This window comes from Ammospiza caudacuta, chromosome 1 (genome assembly GCF_027887145.1).
Source record: "Ammospiza caudacuta isolate bAmmCau1 chromosome 1, bAmmCau1.pri, whole genome shotgun sequence".
Classification (NCBI taxonomy): Eukaryota; Metazoa; Chordata; class Aves; order Passeriformes; family Passerellidae; genus Ammospiza; species Ammospiza caudacuta.
This window is the reverse complement of record NC_080593.1, coordinates 5,194,007-5,219,486: the sequence shown is the minus strand read 5'-3', so window position 1 is coordinate 5,219,486 and position 25,480 is coordinate 5,194,007. Positions and strand designations below refer to the sequence as shown.

Sequence of the window (25,480 nt, the reverse complement as noted above, 5' to 3'; positions counted from 1 at the left end):
AAAATTCTCCAGAAATTCTGCTACTTCATCCTGGGTCAGGAGGCAAGGAAGCTTAAGTGTCAGAAATTCCCACAGAAACGAAATCTCATGTTATGACCAGGTCAGGCTCTTCTCTATTATTCATTCATTTATTTTCATTTCTTTCAAGTCATCAGCTGCCTCCACAGAAACTGGAGTGCTTCCTGCCACTGCAGTGAACCCTCTGACCTTGGTTTAGTGGCCCTGCTGTGGCTGATGAAAGGTGGCAGGGTTGGTCCTTCTGCATGTTCAGAGAAAGAATTTGTAAAGAGGAACTTTGCAGATCTCTGAGTGCTGCTTTCACAGGATATGCAGAGAGATGAATTTCATCATTTAGGTGTTGCACATATAAACCACGAGCAGTTCAGTCTGGGGAACATGTACAATCACAGGCAAAACAAATCCTCTGAAATGCACAGAGCTAAGACCAGGCAACCTTAAATCTATTTATCAACTGAAAATTGCTCAGCAGAAAAAATACACAAATATCTATTGCTAGTGAGCCTTAATACAAAAAAGGCAAGCCCTGACAGCCTTGTGGAAGAGAAACACAAGCAGCTCTCTCTAGGCTGGCAGAAACATTCTGAGTTACAGCTTTTTGCAGCCTCTCCCAAAAGAGCATCAAAAGCTTGTGCAATTACAAATCCAACATGTTACATCTTGGTCCTACCATGGCAAAAAATGTAGGATTTCACTGCATAAAGTCTGCTCCTTTGAGCATTTTGGAAGCCACTCCCTACCTTCCATCAGCTGCCACATAACTGAATTATTTACACCTCATCAGAAATGTAACAGCAGGCATCAAGGAAACCAGGAGATTTAAAAAAGAACACAAAGACACTTCAGGTTTTTAAACAGAAATAGGTGTTATGTCCTGTAAAAGGGCTCATTGTCCTCTACAGAGAGGAGAGCTACCTAGAAAAAACTGCATTGCAACATGTTCTGCTTCCTGGTGGAAAATCTACACCTTTCATTCCAAGATGCAAAGCCAAGCATAGATATTGCAAAGGAATAAACAATGCTACAGGCACTTCTCCCCCACACAACTGTCACTGCCTTGTCCCTAAATTCCCACCACACTGGCCTGACCACTGCTGTGACTCTACCAACAGGACAGGGCACTAAAGAAGAGACCTTGTCAGACACAGACATGGCTCTTCCCAAATAAAGATGGGATTGAAAATGTTACACATATACAGGGATGTTTGCCAGGATGGCAGGAGGGGACAAAGCTCTGCTCCCCAGCTAGAGGTGGCACTACGACTGGAAAGGCACTACAAGATCCATGGGAAGAACACAGTACTGAGGAAAGGAGAACTGGAGAAAAATTGTACTCAGAATAGGAAAACAGCACCACGGGAAGAGAAGGAAAAACAAATATCACAGGTTCTAAATGTACTCTCCAAAAATCTTGGCTTACTTAATAGTCTGTAATAATAAGAATAATCAAAAACTCAGAATAGTTTGGGTTGGAAGGGACCTTTAATGGTCATCTTGTCCAGCCCCCTACCACGGGCAGGGACACCTCCAACCAGAAGCTCAGAGCCTCATTCAATTTTGAGTGTTTTCAGGGATGGGGCATAATTCTTGATTTCTGAAAAGAAGGATGAAGTCTGTAGGAACATGTATGAAACAAAATAAAACAGCAGGAGAGGATCAGGGGGCACAACACTCCACAAGTCCCCTTTTCCACATGGTCTATCCCCACCCAGGACTGTTTCCAGCACAGCTCTGCTGCTGCAGCTCATGTCAGCAGTGAGTGCAGCAGACATCTCCAGGCACATCTGCATGAGCTAAAGCAACTGTCTGAGCAGTTCTGCTTTGCATGACTGCTCCCAAGAGTTCCAGCTCAGCCCAGTTTGGGCTGGGCCAGTGCAGCCACTCAAACACCCTCTCTGCCATCCAGCTCAAGTGAAGCAGAGCAGGGAGCATCCACAGGAGCAGTTTGACCAGCTGATCTTTCCTTAAATGACTTTTACCATCAGATATGCCCATTTCCTCCTGATGGATGTGTCCGCCTTTCACCAGAGACCTGTGGAAAACCACTTCACAGGTCAATGATAAATCAGTGAGCTCTGGGCACTCCATTTCCAGGCCTACAAACCTGCTGATGTCAAAATCTGACTAGCTTATGCCAAGAACTTTATCTGATCTATTGATTCTGAGGACTTCACAATCAAGTGATTTATATCTGCTGATTGTCATTATTCCAAGTAATAGTATTTTAAGATAACAAGAGGTAATAAACTCTGGGTTGGCTTTTAGTTTTGGTTCGTGGTTTGTTTATTGCTGGATTTTTTGTTTGTTTTATGAACTGTGGGGCTTTTAGAAGCTAACATTTTTAAGCAGGTTTCTCTCCTTGATCAGTAAACTATTTCCTTGGATATGCAGTTATGCCTAAAGTTTACTCAAAGCTACCAGGGAAGTTACCTGCAATTTGCACTGAGCCATCTTCTCCAAGAAGAATATTTCCTGCTTTCACATCCCTGCAGAAAGATAAAGGAACAATAAGTGGAAGTCATTAAATCTTTACTTCAACCAACAAAAATACATTAAAAGGTTATTATTTCTTATCCTTTGTTTGTTCTATTAGTATTTCTTGTCTCAAATCATGCAGCAATAAGGACTTAATTGTAACTTCAGTAGGCAGGCACTAAGTAGCATTCATATCATTTATATTTTAGGTACTACACACAGAGAAGAAAAATAAAAACTTTGCAGAAGGTACCCTTAAAAGTGCAAGGAAAGTGGTTTGTCCCAGGTTCTTAGAGTTAGCTAAAAAGGTGAAAAGTGAACCCAGCACTGGTCATGTACCCCTTTAGGGGGAGAGACTTCAAGAGCCAGTGAGTTGATCTGGTTCTCACCCAGCCCCACATCTCACTGCTCCCCAGCCCTGCAGAAGTTCTTGTGTTTCCTCAGGAAATCAGTTTAGCCCCATATACACTGGTGAAAATCCAGAGAGCAGAAAAATGTTGTTTGCTTCTGGCTTAATGAACTTGGCCAGTGAAAAAAAGTCTCCCTGTTATCTTTTTTTTTTTTTCTTTTAATGAACAACAACACAAGAACATCCAGCCTGTGCAATGAATGTTTTGTACTTTCCCCTTTCTAGCCAACAGCTCTGGTTTTCAGGTTAACAGCAACACTCCTCCATTCTTGAGGGGAACACTGCTTTCACTGCAAACACTTTGAAGTTTTCCAGTTTATTTTCACAGGCTGCTCCACATGCCAAGCCAAGAGAAGCATTTCACAGCTGACACCCCTGTTCATCAGCACAGGCTGCTAAGCTTGCAGTGCCCAGGAACCCACGTGGAACAGGAGTAAAAAGAGGAAAACAACCCCAAAACAAGCAGATTTTCCCTCCACTGCCTTTGGCAAATATTCCAAATCCTTTCACATACAGAAAGAAGTCCAAAGCTATTTTTTTCTCTTCTCCCTAGTGCATCATGAGAACAGAACTGGTGTGATGGCCTGGCCAAAGAGCCCCAGTCAGGCCCTGGAAATCTCCTCCTTCCTGGCTTTGCTGTTCTGAAGAGGAGGCTGGGCCACTGCCAGTTACAGGCCAGGATAATTTTAAACACATCCTCTCCAGCACTAGCATTTGTCAGACTCTTCCCAATATCCAGTCTAGGACAGTGGCATGGCAAGGCTTTTCCCCAGCACACAGCAGAAAAAACTGTCCATAAGACAGTCCCACTAAAGATGAACAGCAAACTGCAGCTGGCAGCACCTTCAGCCTTCAAACTGGTATTTCAAGTCATGCCAAATGTACACCTCTTGCTAGCAATGCCCATCCTGGAGCCTAACCCCGTTTGAAGCACAGGTGTGAGAACAAGTACAGGAAAAATTCTTATTTGCTTTGGTAATGAAGATGTGTCACAACTTCAGAGTTTCATACAGCTCTGATAGCCTCAAGAAGCTGACTTTCCCTTCCAGAAGCATGATTTTTGTTTTCTTCTTGCAACCAGCACCTGGTAGCCATTGCAGAAAACACAGCATCACTGGATGCTCTTAAATACATGAAGGACCTGAAGGGATTAAATGCAGAATTAAGCAGGTGGCTACACTCCCCCCCTTAGCATCCATATTAAATCCAATATAATTGGTGCTGTTGAGCTAATTGCCACAAGAGATACAAACCTGACTGAGCCCTGCACTCCCACAAACTCATGGTCCATAAAAAGGAGCAATGGAAAAGCTCCCTGCCAATATTTAGGCAGAAGATGCCTTTGAGATCCAGCCCCAGGGGCACACAGAGAGCACAGCACCAAAGCCTGCTGTGTCCTAGGTGAGGAGCTGGCTCACAGGGTGTGAAATGTGCTTGGCACAGGCACCTCCAGGAATCCCCCTGCACAGCAGCACTAATTCAGAGGGAACACAGGGTGTTCAGGAAACTCTGCAATCCTACTGGAAACGTTTACCCACAGCTGATTCTCCTGTGACAGCCAGGATGCACGAGGCCCTGCCAGTTCCAGGTCATGGGGAAAGGAATAGGATGCATGAGGTTGCCTGTTGAAGTTATTAATTCTCTTACTGGAGTAAGAGTAATTTCCTTTTCCATCTGGACTCCAAGGCAGCCCAGGATGCTGGAGCATTTCCCCAAGCTGGGCCCTGCAGAATTGTGCAGCCTTTCCAAACTTCCCCTCTGGCAGAGCTGCACATGTGGCTCACCAAGCCCCCACAACACACCACACTCAGCATTAAGGAAGTGCCAGGGAAGATTTTGAGGAAAGCTAAGGATGATGTCTCAACTATCAGACACTTCACAATCCAAAACAACTCAGGCAGGTTTTACTGGTGTAGCATCAGCAGCCAGAAACCAGCAGGCATTCCCTATCACCAAACCATCCCACCACAGCAGAGAAGCTGGACAGGCTTGGAGCGCAAGAAGTAGCAAAACAAGCACTCAGATTGAATCCCATAGAAAAAATGAGCCCAAAGACTCCAGGCCCTTAACCCCCTCAAATCAAGAGGCCTGCTTTCTTTTTAACTTCAGCTTGGATTAATTAAAATTTACATATTTTCTCATTGGAAACAAAAGTCAGTAAACATGATGCCTAAAGCTGGTTCAAGAAATTAAAACAAGTCATCGCCACAATATGAAATCCAGGAGGCCAAAACAGCAAGTCAAACTACAGAATTACATCACCATTTCATGTGACACCTCCTCACAGTGACCACCCTCTGCAAAGGCCATCACTCACCCCAGCCTGGCACACTCCACCCAAAACTGATGGGGCAGCAAGATGTCTGGGGAGTCACTGTTTCCACCGAGGAGTCACTGTTCCACAGAAGCAATTTCCAGCTTTCCCATCCCCACCCCAGGGTAACAGCACTGCAGCAGCACCAGGTGAACACAGAGCAGCCTTAACACTGGGTGAGCACTCACCCATTCCTTTAGCATACACTGCTGCAGCAGCAGCATCTTTGAAGCAGGTTCTCCTCTAAAATAATATTTAAAATTAAGTGCATTTGAAGGAAAGAGGCAGGGGAAAGATGATCAGTGCTTTCCTGTTTGTTTTCATCAGGAGATGCTTATAAACTTGTGAGCTGAATGGTGAGAAGTTTGTTACTCCAGGATACAGTTATTGCCAAGTGTAACAATCTGAAGGCACTTCCCATTAATGTAGTAATGGCCATATCCTGGGCTGATACACCGGGAATAAATTGTGTGCCTCTGGCATAATTGCTACAGTGGAAACAGGAAGCAGCTTTAGCATAAACAATAATTATATCACATTTTAAATGAAGTTACAGAAGGCTAGAGAAAACTTTCTTGTCAATAGTTTAACAAATGCTACAATGCTCTGGACACTCCTGCTCAACAGCTTCATCTTCCTCTCTCCTAAAGCCTTCAAGAGCCTTTCCACAAAATAAGGATTATGTTTTTATTTACCTTGTACTTCACAACCAGAGTGGGAAGAGAGGCTTGGACTTGCTCCAGTGCAGAGCTGGATTCTCCACATCAGCCTTGAAAAGTTTCACAGGAGGGCAGAAACCCTTCTCCATCTGCATTCCAAACTGGTTTAGCTTCCCAGTTCGACCAGACAAGAGTTACATCACATTAATGCCTCCAGGATGGGGCTGGGCCCCAGGCATGAGGTGCTGTATGAACAACTCTCATCCCAACAACAAAATCACAGCCAAGCTCCAGCTACAGGACATTGGGAGCACAGGAAGGCAATGAGATGATGCTCCCCAGTTTTAAGTGATGTGTTCCCACACTCCCCTCAATTAATTTTTCAGTGGGGCACAGGGAAACTACATGAACTGTATCCTGAGCTTGTTCCCATTATAATGAGTCCTTAAAATCCTGCTAAGTGCTCAGATCCACCCTCATCTGTAGCCCTCAATCCTTGGCCTAACCCCATGGTGGTTGTTACAGCCACTGCAACCACAACAGAAGGGACCTGAGCAAAGAGTGTCACCCCAGGAGCTCTGCAGCCCAGCAGGGAGAAGAAAACTGTCCCAGGAGAGGGGAAACAGATAAGCCCTGTTTGCTCTGCCTCTGCTTCCACCCTGCTGGCATGTGCCTCTAGAGCACAAAGCACAGCCGTGACTCATTTGCCCATTAGATGCAATTTACATCAACTGCAACAATAAATTTTCATGGACTCCACTCTATAGTGCATAATTTGGCACGAGGAAGGAGTGCTTGGTCCTGCCAAGTTTCATTTAAAAAAAGAGAAGGTGAAAGATGGAACAATTACTATTTTCTTTTAATGGTAATGAATAACTCAAAATATTTATGCTGAATGCAACCAATTGCTGGAGTTGACATTGTTCTGAGTAATTTGTAAAATACTTCCAGGACAATATCTCTACATACAGTTAAACATGAGGCAATCTGTGACATTTTACATCAAATATTCCTCTCCCTTCAATAAGATGCTGTTACCTGTGTCACCTCTTCCCTTTGCCTTATAATCCAGGATATAAAAAGCTGGTGACAGGCAAGAGCTTTACATTTAGAGCTGCAAAATGTAAACTAGGCTTGCAGCAGTATTTTTATCCCCTCAAATGTCAGCACGTTCAGTGCAGCACAGGAGAAGGCATTCAAGGCAATTGTATTGGAAGTGCTGCACATGAGCATGTCCCTGCTCAGAAAAGTTGTGTGCACCAACATTTTCATGCCGCAGCATTGAACCTAAAGACTAGTCACCTAAAGTCCCAAACTCTCGGGTGAGGTGCAATTACTGCCTGTTACAGTGCTGTGCTGAACTGCAGAGCCAGACTGAAACATCTCCCAGAGCTTGAAGGTTTTCCAATGGCAGAGAGCTGGCAGAGCAGCTTCCATACTCCCTGCTGAGCCCAGCATAAGAGCAGGGAAGAGAGGGCCAAGTCCACAGCTTGCTCCATCCCTGCTCATCCACAGCCCTCTCAGCAGGTCCTCGTGGCCACTGGCAGCCAGGCCCAGCAGCAGCAGCCAGGCTGCCATAGATTCCAGCAGGGGACCAGCCCAGTGACATGCTTTATTGCCCAGGATCAGGCAGGCACAGCAACTGCAGCTTCCCTCTTCTCTGAGCTGCTCTGGCAGCTGCTGGGCTGTGCTAAAGGACCACGGCCTGCACACAGGAGCTGAGCCAGCAGCACAAGGCAACTCATAATTAACTCCTAAACTCACAACAGTGGAAGCAGTTTTGAAGCTACACCTTCATGGGAGCTACATAAGTGGGAATAATTAAAGGCTTTTGAATTATCATTTTAATGGCTGGAGAAAGTTAGATGAATAATCCAGTGTTACCAGGACCTATAAAACATTTTTTCCTTTTTTTTAAGCAGTCTGAAGCAAAGCTTTGAAAGGCAGAAGTGACTGACAGACTGTGGCTTTGCAAACAGAGCCATGTGAAGCCAAAGCCCACTGGAATGGACTGTCAGCTTCCATCACAGAGAGCTTTAAGAGTACAGCAAGTACTTGTTTTCTCCCTGCCCTACCCAGAAGATCCAGGCAGATCACTCTGAGTGCACTGAGGACCTCTTGGGAGAGATAACTCCATCCTGTCACCTGGCATAGGCAAACAGAAACCACAGTAAGGGCTGCATGAGAAATTAACCTCCCATTGCACTTCATTGTAAAAACATTAAATATCTTTTCAGAGGCTCCACAATGCACTCACTAGGTACAACCCCTCTTGATTTTCTGCCCTCCAGTGCTGCAGAAGTGGACTGCTGCTTTAAGTAGAGGGTTTGGGGCCCAAGAAACCATGATTCAAATTTGATTTCTTTTAGGTCAAGTCACTCTGGCAGCTCAGACAAGGGACAACTCGCTAAAGAAAGCTGCAGGAGATCTGCCTGAAATTCACTGTCATCTTGGTTGTCTGAATAGCTGCAGGGTCTGGAAAGATGCTGAGGCAGTACAGAAAGAGTGGCAGACCCTGGGCTAACTGAGTGCAAGCCTCTATTATGAAGTGAGACAGGCAGCAGTGTGTCACATCCCTCACTGTGTCCCTGTCTGTCACACACACACCGTTACCGCAGCCCCAGCAATTTTCCTTTATCTCAGCAAATTGTGTCCAGCTCACACTTCTCACTCCTGTGCCAGCTTTGTCTCTGATGCTTTGGTGCTCTCATTAATTCCTTCTCTTCCCACGTGGTTCAAGGACAGACCCTGCCTGCCTTGGACTCCACCTCCCACCCATGGCCAAGCCCCCAGCCCAGCAGCAGTGCTCAAGGAACCTCAAGTGCACATCAGTGTAGGGCAGTTGCTCCAGCTAAACCCAAACCCTTAAAAAACAGTTTTCAGACACATCAGAAACCAGTGCTACAAGCACTGGACCTAGGCCTGCCTCCCAACATGGAGATGATCTAACTATACCAGTGCTCACAGCACCACTTCCTCCTACAAATGAGGCCTTTGCTTCACACATCTGCCCCAAAGCACATCACTGCTGTGACATCAGCTCATGGCAAGGAGGACTTGCCAAGCAGCCCACGCTTCTAACAACCTCCAGCAGTTACTGCAAGACAGAAGCTCCATCTCCAGCTTCATACACCACTTTTAAAGTTTCCCCTATTCTGTCAGAACTTCCATTTCTTTCTCTTGTATAAGGAAAGGACTCTGCCCAGCAGGCTTTAAAATCAAGCTTTCATATGTTGAACAGCAACTAAAAATGTAACAGGACTTCTTCCACAAATGCATTTATTCACCCTGTCCATTTCCTGACCCTGCTTCCTAAGGACTGCAGTGGGGACAAGGCACAAAGCCCCTTTAACACCTGCTGCATTAAAAGCAACCCACAGAGTGAGCTGTGGAGTCACAAGGTCTCTTCCTACCCCTGGAGGCCCAGATATTTTTGGGACACCCTGCCTTAGTCATTGGTAACAGAGGGAAATTGTCAAGTTATAACGTGGTCTTATTTCAGCATTTCATGTCAAATTCTTTCATGTGGAAGGACATGGGTTTGCTTCACGTGGCAACACCAGTGACACCACCATGCTGCAGGATCTCCTGCAGGTCAGAATATTGTAAATGCAGGTCCACCAGCAAGGGGAGAGAATGATGCATCTGACTCATGTTCTCAGAAGGCTAATTTATTACTTTATTATATATATTATATTAAAGAATACTAAACTATACTAAAGAATACAGAAAGGATACTTACATAAGGCTAAAAAGATAATAATGAAAACTCCTGACTCTCTCCAGAGTCCTGGCACAGCTTGGCACTGATTGGCCAAAGAGTGAAAACAACTCCCAGCAGAATCCAATGGAACAATCACCTGTGGGTAAACAATCTCCAAACACATTCCACATGTGAGCACAACACAGGAGAAGCAAATGAGATAAGAATTGTTTTCCTTTTCTCTGAGGCCTCTCTCTGCCTTTCAGCCTCCCAGGAGAAAAACCCTGGGTGAAGGAATTTTTTCAGAGAATGTGAATGCCACATCAGAATACGTTCCTAAAGCATTCACAAATAGCAATTTCCAAAAAATTACCACGTGTACATCACACCAGTTTGAGTACAAGCTGCATCAGGTAGCAGAAGGAACAGGAATGTCTGTGATTCACAGAGCTCCCTGCCATGATGGAAAGATGAAAGCCATTCTGGCAAATACACAACCAATTTGGATCAAATTAGGCCACAAAATATTGACAAAGGGGAGCTGAAAAAGCTCTCCATTTCCCAAAGGCAATCAGCATCCTGCTCTGGAGCAGCAGTGAGTCTGTCTCTGTACACACAAAGTCCAAGGCATTCCCCATGCAGCCAAGAGCTGTCCCCATCTACAAAGCCACCCACAGCTCCTGCTCAGCCATGGCTGCAGCATGACACAACAGGAGGAAGGCAGGACAGCCAGGGCTCACAAGAAACCTGTCAAAAAGACTTCCTTCTCCAAAATCTGTAAGGTGACAGTTTTAAGCATGACCAGCATAGAAAGAAAGCCCTCTATTTAATCCAGTTATTCCCAGAAAATGAAGAAAGCAGTTATAAAATCAGGTATCTGTGCAAGGGAAACAAGTCCGTACTGCACTCCCAATCTCACTTGGTGATGTTTCCAGGCTGCCATGAAGGGATAGATTTCTCTGTAGCAGTTTTTTGTTTGTTGTCCTAAATGTGTGTGGATTTTGTCTAACTTTTGTTTTTTAAAGCATTCACTTTACTTTTTAATATCAAAGTTTTATTAGAACTCCACAAGGCAAGATATAATTCAATTTTGTAAATAAAAACAATATTTTCTGATGCAGCCTTGCAAGATTTTTCTAGTGTGTTTAATATGCTACCACACAAATTTAGGAAGTGGCCCTTTTCTCCTGCTTTACCATAAGACATGAAAGAAAAGACTGCAGTGGTCTGAATAAATCTTAAAGCACCTCTACATATGCAGCTTTTAGGACCTATGAAGGCCAGAAATTCTGCACCAAACCAGGGAACAATTTCCAAAGTTGTCTTTTTGAAGTGAGTTCTATTCACATCATGTATCACCACAGCAGAACAGATGAACAAGACAATTTAAACAATTACTCTGCTGCTGGAGAGATGCTGCAAGAGCCCATATGGGTGACCTAGTCCCAGCAATCTACAGCAGATAAAGGCAGTGACATGAGAAAGATGTCACAAACAGTGTTGTACACGTGGGAATGGCACTGGCTTTCTTCAGAGTAAAAGCTCAGAGCCTGTTACATTTTCACTCAATACATTTAATGCTGCAGACACTGAATGGTTATTCCCCCTGCAAACACATCAAATTCAAATACTCCTGACAATTTGAGAATTGTTAGAAATCACCATTACCTGAGTGTACAGCTCAGTCATGGATCACTGACCAAAATCTGTCACTGCTGTAGAACCTTTAGGAGATCACCCAACCTCTATTTTCCCACTCTTAATCATATTTTTCCTGTTTCTCATCTCTATGTAGCAAAGCAGAGAGAAAAACACAAAAACTCCTCTCCCTTTTATAAAAGGCCAGAGCAATTAGAGCAATTCTACCAGTTCTACCAGTTTGGTTTTCCTTTGGACTAACCCAAAGTTACTTTGAGTAACTGCAGGACACCCAGTGACAAAGTTCAGAGGCAGCTCCAGGGTGTGAGGAAAGGACAGGGGGACAAACACCTGAGTGCAGCAGCCACACCTTCAGGCATCACCCTGGAGCCCACCTGCACCCCTGCACTGCAGGGAGCTCCCAAGAGCTGGGGCATCACCTGGAGCTGCTGCAGGGCCCCCAGCACCCCTGTGATTTCTGCAGCAATGACATTTTACCATCAGAGGTTGAAATCCCAGGTTTTTACACTTCAGAGCAAAGACTGTCTTTATTTACTTTGAGGCAAACTGTCTCCACAGGAGTTATTGTTTCTGGCTGTCTGCAGATTTGGGATTACATCTGGTTTGTATTATCTCTCCACAACCACAAGGAAGTTTCTTTTTTTTAAACAATGAATTTCTGGATGATGCAGTGGAAGAAACAGCCACCAGGAAAGCATGCTGGTTTGCCAAACCACCACAATACACCCCAGTGTGACTGTGCAGAGACTGGGGATTCAGTGCTCCTTGGGCCCTTGACACTGCAGAGCAAGGTGTTTATTTGGGGAACAAATCACCCAGCACAATCTAGAGCAGCCTCTTCTCTTTCTTCCTACTGAGACATACAAGATAACATTTCTATTCTTCTGGCTTTTCAGTTATTTACAAATTAAAGCTCTAGAATTTCTACTAACTACCAACTCTAAAGGTTATTTCTACCCATCCCATACTATAAGAGAGAAAAGACCAAAGTACCAAAGTACACCTCTCTGAATAAAAAATTGCACTTCCCACAGCTAAGCAACAGCCAATTTTCAAATTACTGATGTCCTGACTGAAAATCAAACTGGAAGGTAGAGGTGAAAAGGCTCTGCATGCTGTTATCCATTCCTCAAACCTCTCCTACCTAAGTTCACTTCCAAAACACACTCCCCAAAGCAAGATCACAGCACTGCAGAGAGGAGGGCTGGAAATTCTCCCACAGAACTCCCACAGAAACATGAAAGCACACTATTCCAGAGGCATACTGGAATCCAGTTTAACCACAATAGCTGCCAGCATGGCTATCAATGCATTAATCAGCTACATGAAAATTAAACTTGAATCCTGTAGGACAGCCAAGTTCTGCCAAAATGCATCCAACAGCTCCTTCATCTTAAATCAAAAACTTGTAACTGGAGGTGAGCTCCTGCAAAAATCCCACATTGGTGATGTGTATGTGCAGACAGATAGATGCCCATTTTTCACAAGTTATTTACTCTTAGTATGGGTAAAGAGGCAAAAAATTAAATTGATTCCCTGTCAAAACAATGCTAAGGTCCCAAAAAAAAAATTAAAATTAACCTATGTGGCATAAAAGCACAGCAAGAATATTGATTCCAGGGTCTTTTCAAAGCCACATTCAAACAGCTGTCCCAGTACCCTGCTGCCCACATTCTGATTTTGAAAAGACACCAAAAACACCCCAAACATTTTGTGTGGCAGCACAGGCTGATCTAACCCAGCATATAAAACATGTTGGTGCTCCTCTCACTCTGTAATAAGTAGAGCAGCAAACAAACTAACAGCTGGATTGCTGCCATGCCAATAGTTCAAGTGCATGCAACTCTAAAGCACTTCCCACAAAAACAGGACAGAATCACATTTATTGTGCTGCAATAGGAGAATCTGGTTATATTTAAGCAGTGTATTATTTCACCTGGACTAACTAAAATATTCAGTTACACAACAGCTAATCATGAACAGAAGATAAGCTCAGAGATAAAAATAGGGAGAAAGACAGAGAGACCTTGTAACAGTTAATCAGCACGATTCATTTGTCAGCCTGCCATACGCAGCAGCACCTGAAAAAGAAAGCCTTGAAGTTCCCTCCAATCAATCTTTTTAGGCAATAAAACCTCTTGGGTTGGTTTTGCTTTAGTTTTATTTCTAAGTCATTCATCAAACTCCTGCTAATCCCCAAACACACAGAGGAATCAGAGTCTAAATGGGGAAGAGGTACAACATACCCTGAGTGTCACCCAGCCCAGATTAGCCTGGCAACGACCCCTGACAGCACTGTCAGTCCTGTTTGACTTCCCCACAGAAATGAGCCTGAGCAGATTGCTGCAGGACAGCCTCACCCAGGGCTCCCCAGCGTGGCCCTGTGTCCTCAGAGCTCTGGCTGCTGCCCAGGCACTTCCCTCACTGAACATGAGCTGGATCAGTGGCATTGCAAACCCTCCCTGGAATCACTGTGCTACGCAGGAACCACAGCGGGGACAGTAGCAGCTGGCACCAGAGAGGGGACAGAGACAGGCCAGGGAGCTGCCAGCTCCCAGATAAGGCTGGCACTGCTGATTTTGGAGAAGATGGAGACTATTTGTAATCAATTGTTGCTGTGGTGTAGAGTGTTCATGAAAATAAAACTGATTTTGTCTTCCCCATTGTCTTTGCCATAAGGCCTCAGACACTTCCCATCAGCCCTTGCAAGATGAAAGCAAAAAAAAAAAAACATCACTTTGGGCAATGTGGGAGACTTCAGCATTTATTCCTGAACAATGGTGTCTATTCAAGTTTCAAACTCGCTCTGGCTGTTAATTAGGAAAGTAAACAAGAAAAAATTATAATTTAAGCCTTCACTAGATATTTGGCTTTCTAATCTCCTCTAGAGAATACTGACAAACTCGCCTCCTGTCCAAAGCAGGGATTTGCACTTCCACACCAAGACAGCTCCCCAACCCTTAATTGGAAGTGGCATGAAGTTCAAGGCAGGCGTAGGCAGAGCAAGATTCAGCAGCAGCAAAATTTCATTAAGCCAGTTTTTCACGTGTTAACTTCATTTACCCATTTAAGATTATGCATAATTTAAAAGTATTGAGCAGCTCCACTGACAGAAATATGTTCTCTGATCTCAGTGGTGATTTACAGCCCCACTTCTGGTCTACAGTGCCCACAAAATTACATTTGGGACCCAATATTCATCATTTGGGCTGTGCCACTGGCCTGCCTGTCCAACTTCAGATCTGCTAATTACAGTCACTCACTCATGCTGCGTCTCTAATTTTATCAAGTTGTTTTCTCCAAGGTGTAATATAAGCAGAGTTTGGAGATTTAGTGTAACCAGCTGAACATTTTTTATCTGCTGGATGGCTGCTTGCTTTGGGCTGGCTGTTCCAGGTCTTAACTAAAGCCCTTCAGTTTTGACCCTTCACAGCTGATCCTGCTCTGGCCTAATGTTCACCCCAAGTACAGCTGCCCCACACTACAGATACAATATCTGCACTTCAGCCATCACTTGATGTGCTTTCCTTTAGAGCCAGATACTTGAAGCTGACCCAGGGGAGCAAAGTTCAGTTATTTTAAACACTTCCTCTGAGAGCATCCCAGGCATGGCTGCAAGATTTCCACCTGCCTTTCCCATCAGGCATGGCCAATGTTATGACTCCTAGCATGAAGCAAAATGGGAAAACCATACAGATATTCCTACAGCTGAGGAAAGGTCCCAGCTGCACTGCAACTTCAAACTGTGTTTTCCTCAGCAGCACACACACATCTGGATAAAATGGAACTCAGCATAATGAACTCCATTAAGGAAACATGTTTCATCCTCAAAGGCATGACAGCTTGCTTTGTATCACAGGTAGGAAATCACACAACCTTCCTTCTGTATCCCACTTCTCCAAACTTCCCAGACTGCTGTGCCCAGCACAATGAGATAATCCAAATTCTTTTCTGTGATACAATATTACACAGCTTTTGGAGAACCCCAAAATATAGGGATGAAACACATGCAAAGGGGCTGATGCATAACCACAACCTTAAGCTGCAGCAATGACACAGCTCTGATTTCTTTGCTGAAGTTTGGGCAATGAGCAGGATGAGAATGGTCACAGCAGGTTTGACCCAGTTCAGTTCTAGACGATTCAATATCAATCATATTTTCTTCAGACCAGTAGTTTGAATTTTGTGAACATAGTATTTTTGCTGAGTGCAGTAAAAAAACCACACACACCACACACATAAATTTATTATCTCTAATCTTTACCACATTTACTAGTTTTGCTTTTCCACTCCAGCCAGCCAAATGGAGAACCACCTCTCCTCAATACATGAAACATTATGCAGTATCTTCCAAGAAACTGAGATTTAACAGGTTTCTGCTGCTTTAACAGATATATTTCAATTTCACTAGACCAGAAGATAACTGAGTCAGCCAAGCAAACCTACTGCAGGTCACAGATGAACACAGTTCTGTCAATTACTTATGGCAAAGTGAAAACTTACAACCATGTAATTGGCAAGCAAGTTGGTTTATTGCTTTACTCTAAATTCCCAGAGCTGCCTCAAGTCTTATCTCAAAAAACAAAGTTAAGCAACGAGCAACCAGCTATGAAATCAAAACTGGCTCCAATGAAGACAATGATTCTTGTTAAATCAGAATTTCAGTTGAGACTGGAAACTGAAATTTGAGACTTCTTTCAGGGAGAAGAATTCCACCTGAATCATTTCCAACTGTTTCTTTCCTTTTAATCCAAAATAACCTACAAAAGTCAGTCAGTTTGATTGAAACTATGAATACTTCTTGTATTTTCTAATTAAAATAACATTTTGGCAAAAAAATTACCTCTTCTTGTGCAGCTATAAGAAGACAGAAACTTACTCCAGCACAGCAGCAGCAATGCTTATAATGGCATTGTACCAAAGGAGAGCCAAGCTCACAAAATTCCCAAGAAAGAAGAGGCTGTTCCAGTAGCAGTCTGTGGCTGGGATTGTGTACATTACCCACAAGCAGTATATTCTATTTTCAGCACATATTTAGGATTGCAAATCTCAGTCTTTTTAATACAGAACAGACCAACTTAGCATCTTCTACTGAACTACACCACACCTTGACACCAGGAGAGAGGAAAATGTGATTTAAAAACACACCCCAGTCAAACACCAGCATAGAAACCCATGGATTTCAGTGGTCTGTCAAATCACAGGCCATTAGTTAACTGGGCTTTGCCTACAGAAGAAGTTTTTCCATTATTTTTATTTCTTTTTCGTTAATAAAATTACTCAAATTCAAATGTTATTATGTTGATCTTACAGTTAACCTCAAAAAAAAGAATCAGAGCTGGAAGGACTTTTTATTAAATTGCTCAACTCTGCCTACAAAGTGCTCTTGGTAATTTGTAGCTCTGCAAGAAACAAAGCCAGTGGAAGTTTTCCAGCTTTCCATCAACTACACTTTGCAGCTGAATGTTGACATTTAGAAAGAGATTCCCTATATTAGAACTTTCAACACCCCAAAATTTACCCAAATTTGGCCTAGTCATTGAATACAGACATAGTATATAGAATACAAACATCTTAATTCTGCATTTTAATAAAGCTCCCACTTTTACTTTCCTCTCTTCATGCCCTCAGCAAGTTATGGGATGAGACTGTGCTCAGCTACTCTGTTTCAATAACATTTTATGACATGAGAAAAACAAAATACCTGTGGATTTGCCCGTTTTTATGCAGGTAGTCCAGTCCCTCCAGCACCTCCTTAAGGATTGTGGCTATACAAGCTTCATCCAGGACACCAGTCTTGTGTTCTCCTTTGGCCACAATGTGCTTGATAATATCCAAAACAGAGCCTAGAGAAGAGTCAAACACCTTAGTTTAAACTAGAAGAACTGATTCACAGTTAAGTGTAATTTATCATTGGTTAATATACAAGAAATTCACTGATGATGGTCAGGATCAGAGTCAGAAGATGAAGCTTTTGCTGCAGGAAAGCAGAGGCAACAAAGAACCCCTGGGGGCAGAGCCTGTAAAACCCCTGTGAACACTGAGAAGTTATTTGAACAAGCAAAGTGTAAAATGTACACACACAACATTTGGAAGGTTTTTAAGTAGACACTGATGCTAGAGCTGGCTTAGTGCTGAGTACTGGAGAAGCTGAAGGGGGAAATGGAAAAAGCAGGGGGCTGCCAGGACTCAAGCTGAAGGTAACAAGCTTGATAAAATTAGACACTCTTTTTCAGCTCCTAAAAATTCTGTGCAGAGGAATATCAGGAAAAATCTCATCTGTTATGGCTGGTACAACCCTAACAGGAAAAAAAAAAAAAAGTGGAAATCATAAAATAGAGAAGAAATGTGGCTGAGTTGTGACAATAAGTCCCTTCTTCACTGTGTACAGAACTGGAATAGCTTAGATCCTTCCCTAGAAGCATGTTTAGTCTCTCTCCCCAGCATGGTGTGAATTACATCATCTTCCAAGACAAACCAGGCTTTAGAGAGCAAAGCACTTCTGCACACTGCACCCAGGAATGAAAGGAACCGGTGAGTCGCAGCAGCCTCTTGTGCAAGGCCCAGCTTTCCACAGGCACTGCCTGCTGCCCTCCTTGCATTTGCAGCTGCACTGAAAACACTTCTCAGAACTTTTTATTGCTCCAGCATGGATGGCTAAGCCTCTTTTCCAAAGCCTGTGCCATTTAGCCCCTTCAAACTTGGGTTTCTATGGTTTAATGGCTGGATAGGGACTAGAAGGGTTTTTATAGCTATGGGCACAAAGCAGTGTCAGCAGTACTGGGAGGTTCTTCAAGAATGAGAAAAGCAGGCACAACTGGAGAACATAAATTGCAGCTTTGTTTGTCTTTGAACAGGAAACTTACAGGGAAAGAACATCCCAGTACTAACTCAGCTAGTTTAGAAAAGCTGGGCTCAGTTTTAGAAAAGTTTAGAGAAGTTAATTCTTCTTAACTCACAATCAAAAAAGTAAGAGAAAATTCTTTTTGGATTTAAGAACAGAAACTCTCATTAATGTGGCCCATGGGAGAATTAAAAGTTTCACCTTGTAAATTCCTGAAGCAAGTGAAAAATACAAAAGAGGTTTTTAGTTTGATTTTCTTCTCACCCTTCAGGTTCAGGTGGACAAAAAACTCTTCCTCTTTAACATTTATTTTATTAACTATCCCAACTGAATTTCTAGGCTAAAACAATTGTGCAGATCAGTTTTCACTTAGAAGAGTATTTTCCTTTTGGACTCCCCTACGAAAGCAGAAGCTGCAAGGTTTGAATACAAACACCATGTGCAAAGGCTCATTTTGCACAATTCAAACTGCACAGGAAACAATTACATGGGTGCACAGTGTCCCTTAGCTAGAGCAAAGCAGTATTTGCTGAGCTCATCTAAAAGCTTGCAGAGCTATTTCTCACTTCCATCTTCTCTGGCCCACTGGCACCAGCTTCACCTGGACACCAAGACACCCAGCAAACCCAGTGGAAATAAACTGAGGGATAAATTGGCTGGCCTGAACAGCACCTTCAGCTTCCTCTTACCAAAAAATCTTTGTTTAGTTCAAGATATTTGCAGATGACACAGTCTTAACACAGAAGACTCCAACAACAAAAACAGAAAAAAAACCCAGAGGAAAATGAAAAAAATTACAGAATTGAAGTTACATAACTGCCCCAACATTTTATGCAAACATACTCAGTGTTCAGCCTTCCTTTACCCCACCCAAGCAGAGAAACACTCTCATGTTCAGTGAATTTTGACATGGGTCTTACCCAAAGGCTCCACCCAGATGTAACTCAGGTTGTTTTGACATTTGTTGGACTTCCTGCATCCGAACAAGAATATCTTTACTGAAGAAAGCTAAGATTTCAGATGTTGGAGATGGACCCCTTCACTGAAATTCACCTTTATGTTGAGAAAAGCATCTTCTGTTGTGTGTCATAAGGACTCACCTGGCCTTCAGCCTATCATGTTTTCACATTTAAAGAGTACAAGCTTACAAACTTTGAGGCTTCTTATTCTGGACAAGAATTTCTGTGACATCAAAAAAATCCCACCAAAGAAGCCCCTCCACATCCACTGTTCAGGTTTTTCCTCTGAAATGTGCCTAAATCTGGAGAACAAACTGTCACTTGTTTTAGAAGTCCAGTGAAAATATGTGGTTCTTCACGTACTCGTTTTGTCCTCTCTCCACCCACGGCTCCGTTAGCAGACTCGGTTCACAAACATTTCCCTTCTTCTGCAAAGGGCTCAGGGAACATGAGGAGGCAGATCATATGGTGTACTCAAATTCATTTGGTCAAAAAATCCTCTATTTAGCCAAGTTAGAGGTTGTATTTAACCCTGAAAGGGGGGTGGAGGGCAGACAGACAAGAGGGCATGCACAGAGGCAGCCCTGGTTGTGAAAAGGCTGATTCACACCCAGGCTATATCTGCTCCCAGTCCTGCCTGACACTTTTTAAGCACATTTATTTTAAAACCACTTTCACATTGAGATGTTCATAGAAGTGGGGGAATTTGTCAGTCCTCTGCAGAAAGAACAGCAAAAAGGGGTCAGCAAAATGCCCACTGCAGGAAACAGCAGAGAAGCAAACCAAGAGCCACCCTTTTGCTGGAAAAAGTGTTCTTAGGATCATCCTCCTTTGTCTGCTCAGGGATTGGCCACTGCACAGCACCATAAAACTGTGATTTTTCCAACTCACAAATCAATAAGTTTGGGAGTTGGCTCTGACTCACAACTCAACTACAACTTCATTAAGCACAGCACCAGGGAATACAGAACAAAGCCAAGCTGCATTTCCCAGCACTGCTCCATGGAATGTTCCAGCATTCTGTCTCAGGAAGCCTGGCATGGAGCAAGAGAAGAACCAAATCCCCAAAGAGAAAGGAGCTGCTTTGAGAGGAGAAGTCATGGGAATTTCACTGTCAAGGAAAACACCTCCTGCTAGCAGGGCAGGATTGGACTGCAGCATGAGGCTGAGCAATCCCATGCAAATTTGATACCAGAGGTCTGTCTGTGTCTGTGTGTGTGTGTGACACACTCACCAGGGTAAGGCCTCCCCTGCCTCAGGACACAAATTCCCACACCAACTCCATTAACTGGACCAAGAGATGAGGGAATCAGAGTCTAAAGGGGGAAGTGACTGTTCTGCACAGTGGCCTGTTCCCAATCCAGCAATACAATAACTGCTAAAATTAACTGGAAACTAATGCAGCTGAACTGGAACCAGGGCCTAAACCACAGCAGAGGATGTGCTTAACAAACTGACCACACTGCTGGGAAACACCAGCATGACTGCACAGACTGCCAGCTCCTGAGCCAGCTTCAAACCAGTTCAGGAGTAACTGGGGAAGAGAGAGCACATCCCAACACAGCTGGATCTCTGCTTAAATACTGTTTCACTATGGATTTGTGCTCCATGTGCAAACTGCTGTATCTCACTTTAAGACAGAACCTAGTGGCCAGAGGATGAGGTTCACACTGAAAATAAGGCTCCCTGCTCTGTATTAACAGTTACAAGATTTTCAAGGAGAAAACAAATCCACTACAACGTTCCAGAAAAGAAAAAAATATCTTTGGCTCCTCTCTAAAATAAAACCTCTATTTTAGATAATGCTATGAAGCACTCTGGTGTCTATTATACATGGCATTAGGTTTGATTACAACAATTCCCTCATTATTTTTCTCAATAAAAATTCACAAGTAGCAAGTATGGACCCAAAGTACAGGAAGCTGAATCCTAAGTCAGAGAAAGATATAAAAAAGAAATTAAGTTTGGCTGAGACTGACTGGAAAGCTCTTCCAAGCCCAGAAGGGTCACGTACCAAGAAAAGACAAAACAAGACACAGAAAAAAGGGTCAGAACTGGAGTCTAACCATAAATATAAATAATGCTGTCATTAACAAGGATGTTTAAAGAAAGCTGGTGATGAGCAACTGATCTCAAAGCCCAACAGAAGACAAAGGAAAGCAGACAACATTTAGTGATTGATATGGAAAAAACGCAGCTAAAACAAATTCCTGCCCATCAAATACACACTGCGCAGCACATCAACAGGAAGCCTCAGAGATACTGTGCAATCTGATAAAGCATTTAGCATGGCCTGTCCTTCATCATCCCAGTGTCTCAGTGTGCTCTGACACCAATGCTCATGGAACTGCACCTCCTCAGCAAAGAGCAAGCTCTCAGTGCACACTGTACAGCAGCTGAGAGGGAAGTGGCTTTCTGCTCAAACTCACAAGTTCCCACTTTGCTCCAAAGGCTGCTAATGCTGTAGCTCCTAAGGACGAGGCAGAAGGAATCTGTACACACTCACCCTCAGCTGAGAGAGCCCAAGCTGTAACTGCTTGTAAGAGAAGGACATTCATGTTTTGGATATTGACACCAGGCAGACCAATTGCAATGGACAGTCCTGGATCCCAGCAAAAGCAGTCCTGACTTGCACCCCACATACATCCAGTAAAACTGACTCCTTCAACACCATGAATTGTGTGAATTAGCAAAGATACCAGGTTACCTATGGTGACAAAATGAGATTAAAATTCCAGGGTTCACCACCTCACTGTTGTGGCCCTGCATCACTTCCAAAGCCATGCTATAAAATGGGATCACTGCAGTAACTGGAAATCCAGTTTTCCAGGCAGGGTGGAGACCAAAGAGCCAGGAACTCCTTGAACCAGCTTTGCTGCTGCAGAAAACTTCTGTGTAATCACACCCTCGGGGCAAGAAGTCCTAATTGTTCCACTGATTCACTTTCAAACCACCACAAACACTGAGGCTTCCTGTTCCAAATCCAGAGCATGATTCCTTGACCTCACCTACACCAGCAAGCCAGTGGAATGGTATTTAGGAAGCCTGTTTCTGACGTTTCTCCTCAGCAGAGGAAGAAAACATCCACACTCATCAGTGACACTGCTTAGGGCTCCAGCACACTGGGGCTGAAGCGGAGAAGGGCATGAAAACCTGAGCAGAAAGGAAAGGTTGTTTGGAACAAGATCAGAGATAAATGCAGGAATATTCCAGCTGGAATTTTACATGCCCCCAGAGGAACAAAAAAATGTACAGCAGAGCTGGTTGCTATGGGAACCATATCTTGCATGTTATATTATAACTTAAGTGACAGAACCAAGATACACTTTAGGTTCAATGCAGTGAAAACTCCTCTTTAACTTCGTCTAGGAGGCAGAATGGGAAAATTTAATTCTCTAACTTCCAACCCGGAAAAAACAACAACAACAAAATAAGCAGGTAACACTATCTGCATTGATTGGCCATTTAGAGGCCTGGCACAAACAGGATTGGAAACAGTGCTGGGGAATCACCACACAACTTTGTGAGAACCAAAATCTGCCCCAAACCTGACAAACACTGATGCTGAACAGGCTGAACTTTCAGAAGGGGGAGTTGGCAGAGTCACTGCTGCTTCTTTCAAGACATCTCAGCATTAGCCAGTGGTCTCAGTGAGCCTGGATGTCATTAGAGCCAAGAATTAAATCTGCACCTTGTCAGTCTCTGGCAAACAGATGAAAAAATGCATAAGAAGGAAGAACTGTTTGGATTCAGTTCTTCTGGGACTGAGGAATACAGATACAGCCAGAGAGTAGCAAAGTAAAGGAAACAAGTTATACAAAACAAAGGAAAAGACATTAACCCTGGTTCAACCTCCTCAGAGGAAAGCTAAGGAAACATCCACTTCTTGCCTCCTTCCCCCCAGGCATGTGCATGGATGCAGAAGAAATATGGGAAGATTAAGGCAGAAAACAAGATAATACAATAAAGGGAGCAAAACAGCCTGTTGCTGTTGTGATCAAGACATTTCGAGGAGAAAATCTGAACACAAACTAATTTTTCATGCTTTTCTTATTACAGTTAGGAGTGGCAATGTACCTACACACATTGCATCATGTACAATCCCTGCCATCCCCTGCTTCTGACTTACCCCATCCTTAATTGTTTGAAATTAAGTTGTGTTTCTACAAATAAAATCAAAATCCCTCCAGATGAATTAAAAATAGCATATCTCTCTCCTAAGAAAATAATTCAACATAAGCACAAAGATTTCTAAGGACCTGTGGTTTATGCTTTGATCAGAACTCTCTGTTGGAATTAGGAGGAGCCAGATCAGAGATTAACACAGCAGAAGCAGAACAAGATGTCCTAACTCCCTGGTAGAGAACTAAGATTTGCCTGCCTCTTTTGGTCTGACATTCTGAACTTCAGATCAAAGCGTGAAGTAAGAAGTTGATTAGCTAATCTTAAAAACTTTTGGAAAATAAAAGGTTTAACTATTTCAATACAGCAATCTCCTTAGCAGATTTAATCTTAGAGCAGAGGGCAGAATATCCAAGAGTCCTATCTGGAAATGTTTCAGCATTTAAAGGATTTGCACAGTTGAAAAATATTTTGGAAGTTTTATCTGCTGCAGGCTAGGACAGGAAAAATTGTTGTGTGATGTAGCAAGTCACCAGGGGCAGCTGTTTCATAGAAGCAACTGTTTTATAGAGTTATCCACAGCCATGGGTCACCTGTGAAATGAGAGCTCTTGTTAAAAGCAGGGAGAATTTAGAAGAGCAAGCAGGTCACAATGAGTAAAAGCACAAGAACAAAAGCACAGCTGCTCCTCTTCCTGCTAAAGGAGTTTGAGAGCAGGACTGGCTTCAGCAGGCTTTAAAAAGGCACGAGTAAAATTCCTGAGAGGAGAATGCCAGGGAGGCAAAGAGCAGATCAGCAGCTGTCTAGAAATAGCCACTGGATTTTAGTTTGGAGTCTGGACTCAAAGGCTGGGGTGTCGAGTTCATGCTGCTAAGCTTAGAACCCTACAGAACTCCCAGCATTAGAGAAAAGGCTCTGCAGCTTCTAATGAAGGGAACAGAAAGAGCAGGCACCTGACAAAGCTGACACAGACACATCACCAGCCAGAGAGAGGCTGTCAGTAACTGCACACAGCAGCAGCAGCCCTTGTCCCCACCACTGCATCTCATCACAGCCACGTTTGTGCCATCAGCAGCTCCACACCTGCTCTGGGCTCAGGGCTGCCAGCTCACAGGGCTCTGAGCAGGGGCTCCCACCAGCCTGCCTGGGCTCTGATGCTCATCAGCTCCCCAGGGCTTCCTCCTGGCTGCTGACAACTTGCAAATATAGACATCTCCCATTAGCAGAGTACAAATAGTTCTGTTTCAGTGACAATGTCAGGCAGGTAATTCAGGACCTTTGAGGGCACCCTCTGGATGTCAGAGGAGCAAGGCACTGTTAGACAACTGTAATTTGTGGATTTAGACAATTTTCCCTTAGAGACATCTCTAAAACACTTGCATGTATGACCAGGTTAGGATTTTAACAAAAGACTGCAGCCAGAAAATAAGCTAAATTACACTTACAGCAACAACAAAAAAGGTTTGCATTACAGATTGGCTGTCTTGTGGACTGTTTGTCAAATTAATAAGGTCACTGTCTGTAGGCTGAAATTAAAACTAGTTTCAGCCTGAAATCACACACCAGCATACACTGACAGAAAAGAGGCAGTAAAATTCTGAACTTTACCCAGAATAAATTATCATGAACAAAAGCCATGATCAAAATACAGAATGGACATCAGAATGTATTTCATATGTACTTACTGAGATTGGGATGTACAAATCTTTTTAAACAGCTAAACAAAATGTAAGTGTTAGGCTGTACTCTATTTTGGGTCTGTTTTGGTGCAGTTTTGTGTTTGTTTGTTTTGGTTTTGTTTTGGGGGGCTCTTTCTTTGCTTTTGTTTTCTGGTTTAAAAACCAGCTCAAAGGTTTTTCCTGTTGAAATCCAGATCATTATTTTTCCCACTGGATGACAGATGACTACAAAACAAGCCACTTTATTACCGATAAGAACTAAGCTGGAAGGAATGAGAGGCAGTTTTAGAAGTGTCTCTCGTTATATAAATCACTCAGCCTAAGACCAACTGAAAATAGGCTCATTAAAAGTGAATGAAAAAGCTCTTCAGTCAGAAAGCTCCAATCACAAGTTTCTTCCCCCATCCTTAAGACTGTGCTGCAGAATCTGCCTATGAGAGCTGAGATCCCTGAAGCACAGATATAAAAAAGTATTTAGAGAAGTAAAAAGTATAGAAGAAAACAGCTGGAAAATACCTCACAAGGTATCCTCCTGCTTAGAAAGTGAAAGGTCATTCTCAAAGTCTTTCTATTTACTTTAGCAATTCCTCCAGCCTTCAAATGATTCCTCTTAAGTGAGAAAATGTAACACTGACTCTC

At 43.3% G+C, this 25,480-nt stretch overlaps 1 protein-coding gene across 1 annotated transcript in view; it reads right to left on the bottom strand.

Moving 5' to 3' along the window:
* Nucleotides 1-25,480, bottom strand: part of OXSR1 (oxidative stress responsive kinase 1) — an 86,168-nt gene that overhangs the window by 30,170 nt on the left and 30,518 nt on the right. Inside the window, exons 4-5 of the mRNA XM_058802744.1 lie at nucleotides 16,942-17,083; nucleotides 2,449-2,504 (exon numbers count right to left, since the gene is read on the bottom strand). Coding sequence (XP_058658727.1) covers nucleotides 2,449-2,504; nucleotides 16,942-17,083 — 198 coding nt within the window. The remainder of the gene's footprint in view (nucleotides 1-2,448; nucleotides 2,505-16,941; nucleotides 17,084-25,480) is intronic.